The 16,150-nt window shown below is 34.5% G+C and overlaps 2 protein-coding genes across 2 annotated transcripts in view; both read left to right on the top strand.

Moving 5' to 3' along the window:
- The first annotated feature begins 1,512 nt into the window (after positions 1 to 1,512).
- On the top strand, positions 1,513 to 9,282 carry ak4 (adenylate kinase 4). The gene is given in 8 exon segments (XM_051111572.1): positions 1,513 to 1,645; positions 1,729 to 1,787; positions 1,883 to 2,041; positions 2,988 to 3,072; positions 3,074 to 3,105; positions 3,832 to 4,004; positions 7,182 to 7,300; positions 7,874 to 9,282. Coding segments are annotated over 6 exon segments (678 nt in total). The 5' UTR covers positions 1,513 to 1,645; positions 1,729 to 1,787; positions 1,883 to 1,899; the 3' UTR covers positions 8,001 to 9,282.
- Positions 9,283 to 11,399: 2,117 nt separating this feature from the next.
- The window catches only part of dnajc6 (DnaJ (Hsp40) homolog, subfamily C, member 6), a 44,444-nt gene continuing 39,693 nt past the window's right edge, over positions 11,400 to 16,150 (top strand). Inside the window, exon 1 of the mRNA XM_051111559.1 lies at positions 11,400 to 11,564. The gene's annotated coding sequence lies outside the window, so the exon portion shown is untranslated. The remainder of the gene's footprint in view (positions 11,565 to 16,150) is intronic.

Here is a 16,150-nt window from a genome sequence, read left to right as displayed (position 1 = left end):
TAACAAGCATTTTAGAAATAAAAAATGGAACATTTTAAAGTAGTCTTTTAATTTAAGCGTATTCAACCTGTAATCACTTTTCACAGAAATAGTGCTAATTCTTGTGACGGTGTGTTGGCGAAATCTCACTTAGCAGCTGGGTTGTTTCATCAGAGACAGGCTCAACCCAGCAGTTGGGTAGAAAAAACAAATAACCCAATATTTAATAACCCATTAAAAATGACCCAGCAGCTTAGCGGCAGAAAAACTGCCCAGCATCTCCTTATTAAAAATAACCCAATAAAATGACCCAACAAGCTGAACCCAGCATTTGGGTTAAAAAAAATAACCCAGCATTTTTAGAGTGCAGAAAAACTACACTGTAAAAAACAATTTGTTGAGTCAACTTAAAATAATTTGTAACCTAGCTGCCTTAAAATTTTAAGTCCAGTCAACTTAAAAAAATGTTTATTCAACTTGAAATGTTAAATTATACATGCAAAGTGACAACTTTAAGGCAGCTGGGTTACTTACCCCTCTGTTAAATTTAGCAAACACAAATATCTAAGTTGTTACTTAGTACAACTTAACATTTCAAGTTGAATAAACTTATTTTAGTTGACTAAACTTAAAATTTTAAGGCAGCAGGGTAACAAATTATTTTGCTGACTCAACAAATTGTGTTTTTTTTTTATTTTTTACAGTGTACCCAGCAGACTGAACCCAGTATTTGGGTATTATGAATTTAAAAATAACCCAGCATTTTTTAGAGTGTAGTAATAATTTCAATTAGAGAGCTCTCTAATTCAGTTTTTACTAGTAACAATTCTGATTAGAGAGCTCTCTAACTTTATTCTTACTAATAAAAACGCAATACAGAGTTCTATAAATTCAAAACACATTAAAGATATAATTACAGACCTCTGTAACTTAAAGAACTCTTTAAATCAATTCTTACTGTAAGAATGCAATAGCAGAGCTCTCTAAATTAGAGAGCTCTCTAATTGTAATTGCAACTAGTAAAAATTGATTTAGAAAGCTCTCTAATTGGCATTGTAACTAATAGGAATTTAATTATAGAGCTCTCTAACTAAACTGATACTAGTAAAAATGTAAACGTCGAGTAACACCGGGAATATTTGAAGCTAAAATGGCTTGCCATAATATTAGGAAGCTGAAAGTTGGATATATTTCAGCAAATTTTTCTAACTTGCTGTGAATCAACAGACAGTCACACACAAAAACGTTCGACTGTGGTAATCATAGCAACATTACGCCGATCCGATCTCTTGGCATAACAGTAAAGCTGTCATCATCCATCACTTTAATTGCAAATGTACATATTATACATACATCACAAAACATTTTGCTTACCATTCGATCCATGTTTAAGATTGTGTATGCAGTGCGCTGCAACTAAATACTACAACGACCAGACTCCTATGCGGTACAGTGCATATTTTTCAGTGCGATGCTGTACCAGAGGCGTTTAAAATAGGGCGTTTATGTTTCTCCTCCATTCATTTGCAGAGAGGAGACGCTCACGTCTACATAAAGAGCAGGAGGCGGTGCGACAGCGAAAGGCTCTCAATTTTATTGCACGGTGACAACGGGCTGTTTTCACTGTGGAAATAAGAGTTTATTAGTACAGTACTCTGTTGGGTGGGTAAGTTTGTTTGTTGTTTCTGACCTATAACTTTAAAAGCGGCTTCTTTTTGTATGAATCTATGATTTTGTTCGATGTTGCAGGTCCCCACCCCTCATTCTGCACTGAAGATCTGCTTGAGCACAACTGTAATACCTGAATTGTAATGCAAACGCGCACTGCATCACTAACTACATCAAATAAGTGCATGAGTTGAATGATTTCACACGTAATGCTGGACTCGTTTGTTGTAAACAGGACAGCTCAGTGAGGAAATGGCTAAGTTATTCCGGGCTGTTATCATGGGTCCACCAGGCTCGGGAAAGGGGACCATCTCGGAGAGGATCGCGCACAGTTTCGGCCTTAAACATTTGTCCAGTGGAGACTTTGTTCGAGAAAACATCGCTGCGAAAACTGGTGCGTTCTTTTTTAGAACAGGAAAACTTTTGATTTTCATAGACGCTCGTTATTTTTGGAAAGCCTTGAGATGCCAACAAATGTTAGATAGGCATCTCGCTAGGTTTTGAAACACTGCCACTAAAACAGCAGCGATCCGTTGACCATATGAAGGGGCGTAACCACTGTTTATATATTAAGATTAGTAGGTTATCGATTCTTTAATTTCAACTTTTGTCCTTCCAGTCTGAAGTATGTGGTTAGTAGACCCTCGGGCGTCATGATGTTTGAGTTCATGTGAGGTAAATGCCTTAAAAAAGTTGCCATGCTGGCAAGATGCCACTCCACATTTCTGTTTTATTGCACTGTTGCCCACCACCCTTATTAAGACTTAAGCTGACATTCATACATGTAGATAAAGACAGAGGAATTTTCATAATAATCAACATACTGTATACTAATTAACACATTAGTAGACTCATGCTCAGTAATATAAAGCCTTAGGTTTAAAATAATAATTTAACTTTCTAAGATAATTATGATTTAGGTAACTTTTTGCTTAAACACATTTTTTCCTTATTTATACTAAATATATTTGTGCGTTAGACTTTGAAGCCGATTTAGCTACCTAAGAAATACATAAAAATGCACACCCATGTTTAGTTTTTAATTGTGACTTTTATCATATTTGGTTATTGTAGATTAAATTGTCTCGAGACTCTCATGTGACTGCTTCGATGTATTATATGATTAACACTCTAGTTGCTGGTTAAAATCATATGATTAATAATTGATTTATCTCTGTTAAAGTTTATGGGTGCGTTTTAAGTACGAAACATATATAAAAGAATCTTAGCCGCTTCCATTCTTGGAGAAAAATCATAGAAAGCTTATTAATGATATCTGTAAAACCATGTTTGATGATTATTATGAAGGATATTTGTTCCATTCATTGTCTTTTTTGCAGAGGCTGGCGTTCAAGCTAAGACGTACATAAAAAAAGGATTGCTGGTACCAGACCATGTCATGACACGTCTTCTGCTGCCTCGATTGGGGGATGACCAAATACAGCTGGTTGTTAGATGGTATGTTGGTAAAGCCCTTTTAATACTTGGATCATTTTGCTATATTGTTTTTATTTCTTTCGGACTAAGTTAAATCTTGAGGGGAAGAAGAACTTTCATTTCTTCATTTGACAGAAACTCAAAACAATCTGTAGTGTTTTAGGAAGTAAGCTAGGAGCTTTGAAACTATGTCGCCTTTTATTGCCTGTGTCCACTTTATCAATTGATTACTGATTTGTGAAAGCAGAAAGTCGAGATGTAACATCTGCTAGCTTAGAAAGTCAAAGTCTGTCGCTCCCAATATAGAATGATAGGATATCAAACATTGACTGAAAAGATGTGCAGGGTGACCTACAAAACAGGTTTAAATATTCTTGCTACATGGAGTAACACTAGTGTTCCTTTACTGCATGACTGTACACATTAAAGCTGAAACTGCAAAGGCTAATCCTAAATCTTAATATTAAAGCAGACTAACAAAAAAGTAATTACTGTACACAGTCAAAAATAATGAAAGCAGGTCCTCTACTGGCAATTCTATAATGAAACCTCGCACCCAATAAGGATGTAGTACTGCATCACTTGACGTTTAGGCATAGTTGCGAAACCACACATTGCAACAATAGTGGCATTTCAAAATAGTATTTTTATAACCATCAGCTGATATCGTAAATGTCATGATGAATGTGAATAATCCATGCACATGTATTCATGTTTTAGAAGTCATTTTGTGCACTTGCCTTCCAGGTTTCCCGCGAACACTAGCACAGGCTGAAGCGCTGAACAGTGCGTGTGATCTGGATGTAGCCATTAACCTCAACATCCCTCTGGAAACACTGAAGGAAAGGCTGCGACATCGATGGATACATCCGCCCAGTGGAAGAGTGTACAATATGTGCTTTAATCCTCCCCGTGTCCAGGTGAACATTTCAGTCTTTCAGCTAACAGGGAGCATTCTCAGAACTCTGGTTAATATCCTGGCAAAGTTATCTCAAGGTTACAAAACATCTTTAATAATGTTCTCAAAATGTTAGCATACAAAATGTTATTTTGTTCATGGAACATTTTAGTTGGAGGTTAAAGGTTTTTTGTTTCAGAATCTTCAGAAAGCTACAGAAAGTAACTTATAAGAATAACAAAATAGGATGTTCCCTTAATGTGCATACAACCAAGAAAAAATGTAAAACTTTTTGAAAAATTAAAAAGAATGTTAGCAAAACAATATCAGAACATATTTCCATTGACTTTTATCATTGTTTAAACTAATGCTACTAAGTTCTACTCCTGATTTCTAAGAAGCAAACTTTTTATGCACTGGAATAATTTGGACAGCAGGGCAGCATCAGAAATACACTGGAAAACCTGGTAACCTGCAACTGTTACCTTAAAGGAGAACTCTTCCAGAACAACAATTCACAAATAATTTACTCACCCCCTTGTCATCCAAGATGTTCATGTCTTTTTGTCTTCAGTTGTAAATAAAATTATTTTCTGAAAATAAAAATTTGTTTACTTTTTAAGCACAAAAGCTCATGTAGCACAGGCTCTGGGATGCGTGTTCACGTACTATTGAATCACGTTGGAAGACCACGTAGACGTAGGCAGAACTACAGACTGAGTGTTTACAAAGCGAACGCGCAAAGACTATGAAAGTGCAAGTAAGTCAAATGCTGTTTCCAAACAAAAAGGTACAATGTTGTCAGACAATTCTGAAGTTGTAGGAAAAAATAACGTGGAGTTTTTCGACATACTCTACCTTTTTGAGCCGGAGTACACAGGCGATGAACTTGTGGTGATTCGAAGACGTGATTCGTAGTAGTGATGGGAAGTTTGGATCATTTTACAGACTCTGACCTTTGAGTCTCGTTCAGCAAAATGAACAAATCTTTTTTTGAGTCATTTTGTTCATTTTAGTAAAATCAGCATCATGTGACAGCCCCATAAGATGAACGAACGACTCGAAAAACCCGAAGACTCAAAACAGGTGAACTAATTCCAGTACAGAACCTAATAGGATGTTGCGCATGCGTGACTGAATGAATCATGCCCCGAGATAACTCGTTCTTCCCGAGTCACATTAAAGACTCGTTCAAAATAAACGAATCATTCAAGAACGCGCATCCCAGAGCCTGTGCTACACAAGCTTTTGTGCTTAAAAAGTATAAAAAATTTTATTTTTCGAAAACAATGACCGATCGTTTCGCTAGATAAGACCCTTCTTCCTTGGCTGGGATCATTTAGAGCCCTTTGAAGCTGCATTTAAACTGCATTTTGGAAGTTCAAATTCAGGGCACCAATGAAGTCCATTATATGCAGAAAAATCCTGAAATGCTTTCTTAGAAGTGGAGTTCTCCTTTAAAAAGCTATTTCTACCTGATTTGACTATTTTTGAAAATTGTTTATGTAAATTAATATATTTAGGTTGATTTACCAATATTTAATATTTTTAACTAGAACAAAACCTGTTAATTTAACCATACCATTTTAATTTTCAGTTTTTGTTAGTCTGGATCAGGGACGGAAATTAACGAGGGCTTGTGGCAAAAATGCCACCAAAATGAACAAAAATGCCCCATAAATTCAAGACAAAAGGGCAAAAAATGCCCCTGCACAAGTAAACAACATATTAAAGCTGTTGTGATTAAAATTTAATTTGATTTAGACTCGCTCACTTCATAAGATGCTGTTTTGTGCAGCGTTGAGCCTTATAACCAATCTAATGTGTTTCTGTTGAATTTAGGAATGCATTGGCCAATCAGAGGAGCTTAGATTAGTCAGCGCTGAAAGCGCCGGAGCTGCAATAAATTCACACGCTCACAAATTCCCTTATCATATAAACAACACAGTGCAAATGCGATGTAAATACAAAATTAATTTCGTAAACGAAACAAACGATTACTATTGTTTTCTATATCTATATTAATAATAATTACAATATAATAAGCAATAATCTACAATAATTTTTATTATAATAATCTACAACAATTTTTATCATAATATTGTAGACCTTTGAGCTTTTGTTTTTTACATGTGTAATTTAGATACAATTTTAAACAGTCTATTGTTATTGACAACAGTTTAAAATATTGATTAAAGTATTTGGGTAAATTTAAGTATTTGACATTAAAGACAACATAGTATGGTGGAAATCAATTCCCCTTAATGGAAATGTTCCTTTCTGACCCTGGTCTAGATAACTCTTTGGGCAAACTCTTTTTTTTACTTACCATTGAACTAGGCAGTGGATTGAGACACAAATATGTCCTAATTTGCAAGTGTGAGTTGTGTGTTCACACTGAGTAACATAGTGAGACTGAAACGTAATTTTCTTCAAATGGAAAACAGTAAATGCTTCTGCGTAGTGGAATTTAAATTTTCCATTTTAAAAGACACTACCCTTATAAAATTCATCCACCTACTTGCAGAGTTTAGGTCCAGTGTTAAAGACCCCCTCTAAATCAGGTAATAAAGATCTTCGAAATTGCTTCAAAATTACAACCAGGTGTTTTGAAGCAAGGTTGGATTGAAACTGTGGCACTCTAGTAGTAGGACTTCTATCTGTTATGCTGCTAGCTGGTCTCTTTCCATGAGCACTTAATAGAATAGTCGACCCAAAAATGAACATTTGCTCACCCTCAGGCCAAGGTGTAGATGAGTTTCTTCATCAGAAAAGATTTGAAGAAATTACATCCATCCCTTGCTCAGCAGTGGATTCTCTGCAGTAAATGGGTACAGCTGTAATGAGAGTTAAACCAGCTGATAACAACATCACAATAATTCACAAGTAATCCACATGTCTGAAAGGCAGTATGTTTGTAATAAACAAATGCATCATTAAGACATTTTGAACTTCAAACCATTGCTTCAGGGCTAAAATAAAAATATAAGTCCTCTGTCCATAATATTGCATGAGTCATCCCATCTGAATCAGGAGAGAAATATGCACAGATCAAGCACCTTTTGATCAAAACAGTCAAAACAGCCCAAAAAAGTTCTAAACAAATATGTTGGTGGGATAAACTTTTTCAATCGAAGAAGTGTTACTATGGATTATGCATAATCTTTTTAACAGTTTTGCTAATTTATGGTGTTTACAGGGAATAGATGACATCACAGGAGAGCCATTGATTCAACAGGAGGATGACAGACCAGAAGCCCTAGTGGCCAGACTGAGACACTACAAAGATGTTGCCAAACCTGTCATAGACTTTTATAAGTAAGCTCATAACACATTCATAGGAATTACATCACATTTTAGAATGCAAACCAAATCTCATCCAGTGTGCTTATGATTATACTTCTTATATGTGACTCTGGACCACAAAACCAGTCTTAAGTCACTGGGGTATATTGGTAGCGATAGCCAAAAATACATTGTATAGGTCAAAATTATTACTGATTTTTCTTTTATGCCAAAAATCATTAGGAAATGAAGTAAAGATCATGTTTCATGAAGATATTTAGTAAAATTCCGACTGTAAATATATCAAAACTTAATTTTTGATTAGTAACATGCATTATTAAGAGCTTTATTTGGACATCTTTAAAGGTGATTTTCTCAATATTTTGATATTTTTGCACCCTCTGATTCCATATATTCAAATAGTTTTATCTCTGCCAAATACTGCCATATCCTAACAAACCATACATCAATGGAACGCTTGTTTGTTCAGCTTTCAGATGACGTATAAAGCTCAGTTTTGAAAAATTGACCCTTATGACTGGTTTTGTGGTCCAGGGTCACATATATTGTTCTTTTGTTTACTAAAAGCATTGTAATTCTGTGTAGGGCTAAAGGCATTCTGTACACATTCTCGGACACAGAGACAGATCGGATCTGGCCGAATATCAGCGCACTTCTCAGCACAAAGATCCCCGCCATTCAAACAGATGCTCGGTGTGCTTCAACTCACTGAGGAAATCCTTCGACAATCTTATATCGAAGACAAAGATGTGGCCTCATCTCAGAGGAATTACTGATCGACCACATTTGGTTTCCAAAGATTCCATCCTAGTAATTTTTAGCATCGTAACAACAACCATTGGTAGTATAGTATTATTTTTCGTAGTGATAACTTTAGTAATTTCAGTTCCTGAAAAGATACATACATTTGAAAGACTTGTTCTCCGCTTTTAGCATTTGCTGGAATCTGGGAATCGGTTGGGGTAAAATTCATTTTATATGTTATTACAATAGTTGTAAAAGAGTGTTAATGGTTACTAGATTTCAACTCAGACCGCACAAATTTTATATACGGTAAATGTGATTAAATCGTATATGAATAATGAAGGGCAGACGCATGTGACATTGTGTATGTAAATGAGACACTGAACTGTTTAAGCATTCCAGTAAGATTTAATTATTTCTGAACGGGCTTTATATCATCTCTGTTTGTAGTGTTTGCCTTTTTATATATTTCATAGTAGTGTTGTCATGCTGCTATACACTATAAAGAATGCTATAATTATTTGTATGTGTTTTACAAGCTCTATAATCCAAATATGCCGCATATGCCTTGGAGAAGTACCATTTCTTGATCAGCTGAAATGGCTTAAGAAAAGTCTTATTCTTTAAAATGCATTGACAGAATGTTTAACTGTGTTAAAAATCAAACCAGAGTGTGAATAACACTATAGCAAATGGCAATATATAAGTATAATGTGATGAAATAATTCTATACAATAACAGATATTCTTTAAACACTGCCTTCTTTCATAAATACTGTTCAGCATAGGATTTTTAAAAGCCATATCTGGGAGAACCGTTGATAGAAAAGAATCTAATGGGGTTATACGGTTATGTATTGTACCCATTTAATAACTGTGACTGTGTTCAGCCAGAACAACAGTGAGAATTTTTTTTTATCCAGAAGATTAAAGCACAGATTTATAAAAAAAACACAGATTAAATTACAATTAGATTACAATTTTTGTCCCCAAATAGAGAAGCTAAAGGTGTGTTAGGCACACATGACTTTATAGTTATCAACCTATCTTTATTTCTCTCTGTTTTCTTTTATTCTTGCTTCACTTTCTCTCTCCCATGTTCTGTTTTAATCTCTGTCAATCTTACATACCAGAGAAAACACTCTAAATATCTCCACACCTTCTTCTTGTGCAATACCATATACAAGAATGTACATGCTTGAGCTTTCCCTTTTTTTCCCCCCAAAGAAAATAAACTTATTTTCACAGAAATGTTGTACTCTTGAGTGTATTGTTTTGAGTGTAAATTTTTCTTTGGACCTCCACAAGTGGTATAATACAAAAAACCTGTTCTCAACACATTAAAAAACTTAATACACATAACATAATAATAATAGTAATAATAATAAACCACTAATGTGAACAATTATTTAATAAACTAATTGATAATGTATATATACATTATACTAACTAATATATAGCTACAATATTTTGTTTGACTATGATGATTATTAGTAGTAGTAGTAATCGTAGAGGAGAGTGGGGTAAGTTGAGCCAGTGGGTATGTTGATCCACCCTCTGTATCTTGGCAACTGTACATTTTTACATGTGACCATGTATTTTGGAATCACGCATAATTTCTACCTACACGCATAATTTCTACCAAAAAGAGAAACACATGGGAGGAGTGAAAGGCACCCATGTACTCTAAAAACTGTTTTTGGCTTGTCAGAGTAAAACTTTAGCAGATGTAATGGCTGTTACATCAAAACAAATTTATCCAGGTCTAAAAATATTTATGATGCATGTAGGTGATTTAGGAACATATAAAACTATGCAACTTATTTCACCTAATATTTGCCTGAATGGGTAAGCTAGCTAGTTTTTTTTTCCCCAAAATGTCAGCTATCGGGCAATGTGAGCCAAATTCTGTGGGGTAAATTGAGCCAGCAATTTAACTTACCCCACCATAATGCACTGAAATTAAGTTATAATAAATGAAAGTAATATCTGAAGTATAAACTGGTATTTTAATGTCATATTACACAACTGGTTTAGTTTATCATATATATATATATATATATACACACACATATATATACATATATTGATAGATAGATATAGATATAGATATTATTTGTAGTTTATTTGATAGGGACAGTATACAAGTGCACCAAATCCTTCTCTCAGAACCTTTCTGAGAATGCTTTTCATCACATTATAATCAAATATATCTTTCAACCTGTAGTCCCTAATGGCTGGTTCAACATTGCAGAAAAGGTACCATGCCAAGAATCTTTTGACAAAATTTTTATTTGTTTCAGTGACATTTCTTTCATTCTAATCCAGTTTTTATTTAATTTCACTCAACAAACTCTCTGTTTACTCTTTTTTTGGGAAGCTTAAAACTATGGTGTTCAACATCGTTTCAGAAATGCAAACAATGAAATACTGAGAATTAAAATTCATTTGGTTTTCATTTAAGTTAGCTTTAAGAAAAGAAATATCACAAAAAGATGGTGCATCTTACCCCCCTGACATGGGTCAACTTACCCCAAACCTGGAACAAATTGAGCCACAGAACACTTTTTTATTATAAGCCATATGATAATAACATTCTGATTATGTAAAATGATAGGAAACATCCTGAAATTACTTTAGATACTTTAATCTTAATGACCACATAAGTAAAAAATGGCTCATCTTACCCCTATTAGCTTTCTGTTGGTAAAAACGTCTTACGTAAAAGCGACGTGGCATCTGACCAGCTGTTAGGCAATGGTCCTTTGGGGTGGGATACTCCGGGGGGCTGCACATTGATGTGTAATACAGGTTTACAAATCCTACTACGGCAAAGGCTTGCCTCATGAATATTAATATGGCAAAACAGACGCTCCCAGAGCGGTTGGACGTTCCAGGAAGTTTACCGAGCAACGTCACCATCGTCTAATTAATATTCAGGAGCTCAGCCTCAGCCATAGTAGCACATACCATCTGCGTCTGCAGTCTGTACGCGGCATCACGGAAGTCGCGAAACGTATTAAAAGAGGGATTTGCTGAACGGAATCACAGTATGACACACAGCTAAAATTATCATCATCCTTCCCCTAAAAATAAAAAAGTCAAGTCTAACTGTTTAATTGCCTGTCACTATTAAACAGTTGCACTACAGCAAATCAGCGACAGATTCGATTCCAATTCAAAAATCCGTTCTGTGATTTCATAAATATGAATGGTCCGTGTATATTTTGTACAGTTATAATAATTAAACATTACAAATATATATAAAATATATACATAAATAAATACGTTTACTAAACTAGCTCAAACTGACGGTCGTCTGTGGCTTTGGCTTGAGGTATTTTGATTCGCTGATGCTGAAGTAGCTCTTCATCACTGCTTCAAGTATCTGTTCGTGCGCTTATTCGAAACGCAGCACGATTCGCTGGGACGAGCGCCAATCTGACCTTTGACAGCTAGCGAATGACAAATGAAAGGTCAGCGTTTCTGACATCAGCTGGGGCATCGGAGAATGAAAGACAGTGCATCGAAAGGTAGGAGGAAAACGCTGTTTATAAACTACTGAATGTGTTTATTTTTAGTAGCTGCAGTCATACAGCACCGAATGAGACACCGTCGTTCTTACGTAATGAATTGTTATTAATATATAGCTAAACCGTCGTGCTTGTCGTGATGTCATATTGAATCGCGAGGTTGGATTTTATCCTTACCTTATAGTGTTTTTGCTTGATGTGGTCTTCATCGTGTAAACATCGCTGCAGCATAATATCATCGCATTTGGATATTTTTATTTGACGACAGGCCTGTTTTATGAAGGAATAACCTACATGAGTCACGACATGCAAAGCAGATCAGCTGATCGGACGCGTTTTGAGGCTGATGCATAGCAGGTGATGGTTTAGTAACCATCATTGCTTACTATTAGCTATTATTTATTATGATGAACCGAGATTTCGACAAGACCACGGTAGAAAAAGGAATTTTGAGATTGTAGATGATTTGCAACATGGTAGATGGTTTATATCTCGTATAATATTGGCATATTAGCAGGTGCAAGTCGCTCATTTAGCTGTTTGATCAGCAACCATGGTCCAAAAAAAAAAAAAAAAAAAAAAAAAACTTGACTGATGATTTTTTTTTTTTTTTATCTGTTGTGATGTATGTATGTATTACTTATGTGTGTATGCATGTATGTATGTATTTATGCATTCATGTATATAGCTGGCTAGCTAGCTTTTCCAAGATGCTACAAGAAGGTACCATCATGGAACAGCTGCTGACCCGCTAAAGTCAGCTAATGATCATCTTAGACCAGCTAAAAACCAGCTATATGCTCTAAAACACAATATATTACATACAGAAATATACACATTAAGGACAAATGTGACCCTGGACCACAAAACCAGTCCATTGGTGTATGGATTGATAGGATAGGGCAATATTTAAATAATGAGAAAATCACCTTTAAAGTTGTCCACGTGATGTTCTTAGCAATGCATATTACTAACAACATTTTTGATAGTGTAGGAAATGTACAAAATCTGTTCATAGAACATGATCTTTACTTAATATCCTAATGATTTTTTGGCATAAAAGAAATATCGATCATTTTGACCCATACAATGCATTGTTGGCTACTGTACAAATATACCCATGCTACTCATGTCTGGTTTTGTGGTCCACGGTCACAAATGAGAAAAAAAAATCAGATAGTTGCACAATACTGTTTGATCCACTGATAAGCTTTGATTAAATCCACTTTTAATTCATTCTGGAAAATAAAAGTAAATGGCTCAAAATTATTTAACCTCTTTGTTTAATTAAAAAAAACATTTACATTTGATCAGTGACAAAGAAAGTGCTATGTAGTTCTATTGCTTTTAATGTATAATCTATAACATGCACAAAATCAGTTCATGGCGGTTTAAAAGGTTAAGGGAAATCCATTACATCATCACAGAGCTGGGCAGAAGGGTGCGCTCCCTGCCTCGGTTGCCATGGACGCAATATCTCATGTCCTTACAGTCTTGTCTTTGCATTAGAATGTTTCTCATGATGTCACATATTCAGCTGAAGTTATCCAATGTAAGCCTATATTATATATAACCACCTGCAAACACGTATCAGCTTATTCAGCTTAATCTATAAGGTTTCCTAAAGGGTTAAGGCAACCTATGTAACTTCATTTAAGCAAGCCACTACATTTTAAGTTTTCATGTTAAAAATTAATCCAGACCCAGCTATGAATCCAAGTCCACTTCATTCAGCCAACATATTAACCAAGATGCGTTGTGGTTTCACGTGAGTGTCATGTGAATCACCTAAAGTGCGTGAGGCATGTTAGTTTAATCATCAGTAATGATTTTATTATGTTCGTTGTAGTTTATACAGGTGCTGGTTTGTGAATATGAAGATTGTTTTTTAAACATATTAAAATAAAAAGAGAAAAGAATGCTTGTAACATTGCAGGTGACAGGTTACAGACATTGAAAAAGATCACAAGATGTGTTAAAAAACAACCTTGTGTCAGTGTAAGATTAACTTCTAGACAAGCCCTATATGCTTTTCTATGGAAGTCCGTTTTTGCCAAGAAAGTAAAAAAAAAAAAAATTATAATGATAAAAAAAGGTAATATGACTGTTTTTTTCCTTCAAATTTGTGAGATATAAATTCAGAATTGTGATATAAATTTATAATTGTGAGATATAACCTTTTGAATTTTTTTACTTGCAATTTTACATCTCACGATTTTGATTTTTGTCGCAGAATTCTGAGCTCTCACAATTCAGTTTTTTCCTTGCCATTGAACAAAAAATCTCACAATTCAGACTTTTTTTCTAAGAATTGCAAGTTTATGTTTCACAATTCTTATTTTATATATCTCACAATTCTATTTTAATTCTGTCACAATTATTTAAAAAAGTTAGAATTGCAAGGAAAAGACAAAAAATTCCAATTGTGAGATACAAACTCAGATTTGGAAAAAACTAAATAAAATAAAAGATGCAAAAAACATTGTTTTATCCTGTGGAAGAAGCATGCTTTAAAAAAAAAAAAAGTAAAAGTAAAAGCTGTTGAACAAAAAAAATGTTTTACTTGTGAATTCAAATTGCCTGTGATATAATGATTGCTATCCCGTTGGTGGGGTTTTCTTCCAGAAAATATAATGTGCATATGCTTACCATTTTTTCAGCTGCTGATTTTCACTGAAATACAAATATTGACATTCTCTTGCCCTTAAAATAGTACACTTTTTAAAATGCTGGGCTAAAAACAACCCAACTTGGGTTATTTGGCAACCCAGCGCTGGGAAAATATTGGACAGAACACACGCTGGGTTATTTTGACCTAGCTGGTTGGGTTAAATGTTTTTACCCAACATGCTGGGTTGTTTTATTTAAGTCAACTATTGTTTAAATCGTTATATTCCTGGCTTAAAATGGGCTGAAAATTAAAAATCACACTCAGAATTATAGAGGCAACAGCAATAATCAAAAGATGAGCATTTATTACTAAGAACACTAATGGACAAAAAATAAGACAAATTAAATTTATTTGGGTGAATACAGCAATATTACATACAGTTAAACTCGTTTAACAAGTATTTTAGAAATAAAGTAAATAACAGACCGCTGTTGAGCCAGCTGACTGACATTTCATCCTTGTATATTGCTTGGCGTAAAATTATCTAATTTACAGCACAGTAAAGACTTTATAAAAGAAATAAAATGTATACAAACCTTTATTTCGCTAAAGAAGTGCACCAAATCGGTGGTGCTGAGAACAGCTCTCTCTTGTAGAGGACGCAAAAAGCCCTGTAACTCAGCAGCTGGATTGTTTCATCTGAGACAGGCTCAACCCAAAAAAATAAGCCAGCATTAAAAATGACCCAGCATCTGGGTAAAAAAATATAAAAAAAGTAACCCAATAAAATGACTCAACAAGCTGAACCCAGCATTTGGGTAAAAAAAAAATAATAACCCAGCATTTTAAGAAAAGAAAAACTACCCATCAACTGCACTCTAAAAAAATGCTGGCTTAAAAACAACCCAACTTGGGTTATTTGGCAGCACAGCGCTGGGTAAATATTGGACAGAACACGTGCTGGGTTATTTATTCAAGTCAACTATTTTTTTTAATTATTTAGTTTTAAAATGACTGGAACTTGTAAAAACACACACAGAATTACTAGAGGCAACAGCAATAGATGCAATAGAACGTTTATTATTAAGCAAGAACACATTGACAAAATACAAGACAAATTTAATTTATTTGGATGAATACAGCATAGTTTATAATATTACATACATTTAAACTCAATTAACAAGCATTTTAGACATAAAAAATGAAACACTCAAAATTATAATTTTAATTTTAGTGTATTCAACCGTTCTCTGTAATCGTTTTTTAGCGAAATAGCACTAATTCTCATGCCGGTACGTCGCCGAAATCTGAGCCGTTGAAGGGCTGCTGGTCATGCTGGCCTCGTGTTTTACTCGTAGCTGAAAAACTGCCCATAAACAAAGAGTACTGACATTAGAGAACAAATTTTAGGATTAAAATCAGTACAATAACGAATAAAAATCATTTATTATAAAATTATAAAAAGGTGTTTCCATCCTGCGAAACAACCGCTGCTGACACAGCTGACTGACATCTCGTCCTTAAGTTGCGTTGCGTAAAATAATACAATTTACAGCACAGTAAAGACTTTATAAATGAAATAAAACAGCTGAGTTAGAGACAGGCTCAACATAAAAAAAATAAGCCAGCATTAAAATTGACCCAGCAGCTTAGTTACAGAAAAAAAACACCCAGCACCTGAGTAAAAAATATAAAAAATAACTGCATAAAATGACCCAACAAGCTAAACCCACCATTTGGGTTACATTTTTTTTTTTTTTTTTTTTTTTTTTTTTAGAGTGCAGAAAAACTACCCAGCACCTGGGTAAAAATATTAAAATGACCCAACAGGCTGATCCCAGTGTTTGGTTAAAAAAAAAAAAAAACTAGCATTTGTTAGAGTGTACCATGGGATTAAAACACCATCATATCTTTTTCGTCTTTTGAGTTTTTGTATTGCAAGTGTCCTCCAACTGACCCAAGGTCACTTTTATTG

This window comes from Labeo rohita, chromosome 6, assembly GCF_022985175.1.
Source record: "Labeo rohita strain BAU-BD-2019 chromosome 6, IGBB_LRoh.1.0, whole genome shotgun sequence".
NCBI classification, from domain to species: Eukaryota; Metazoa; Chordata; class Actinopteri; order Cypriniformes; family Cyprinidae; genus Labeo; species Labeo rohita.
Note: the sequence above shows the minus strand (reverse complement) of the source record. Positions and strands in the feature narration are given on the sequence as shown.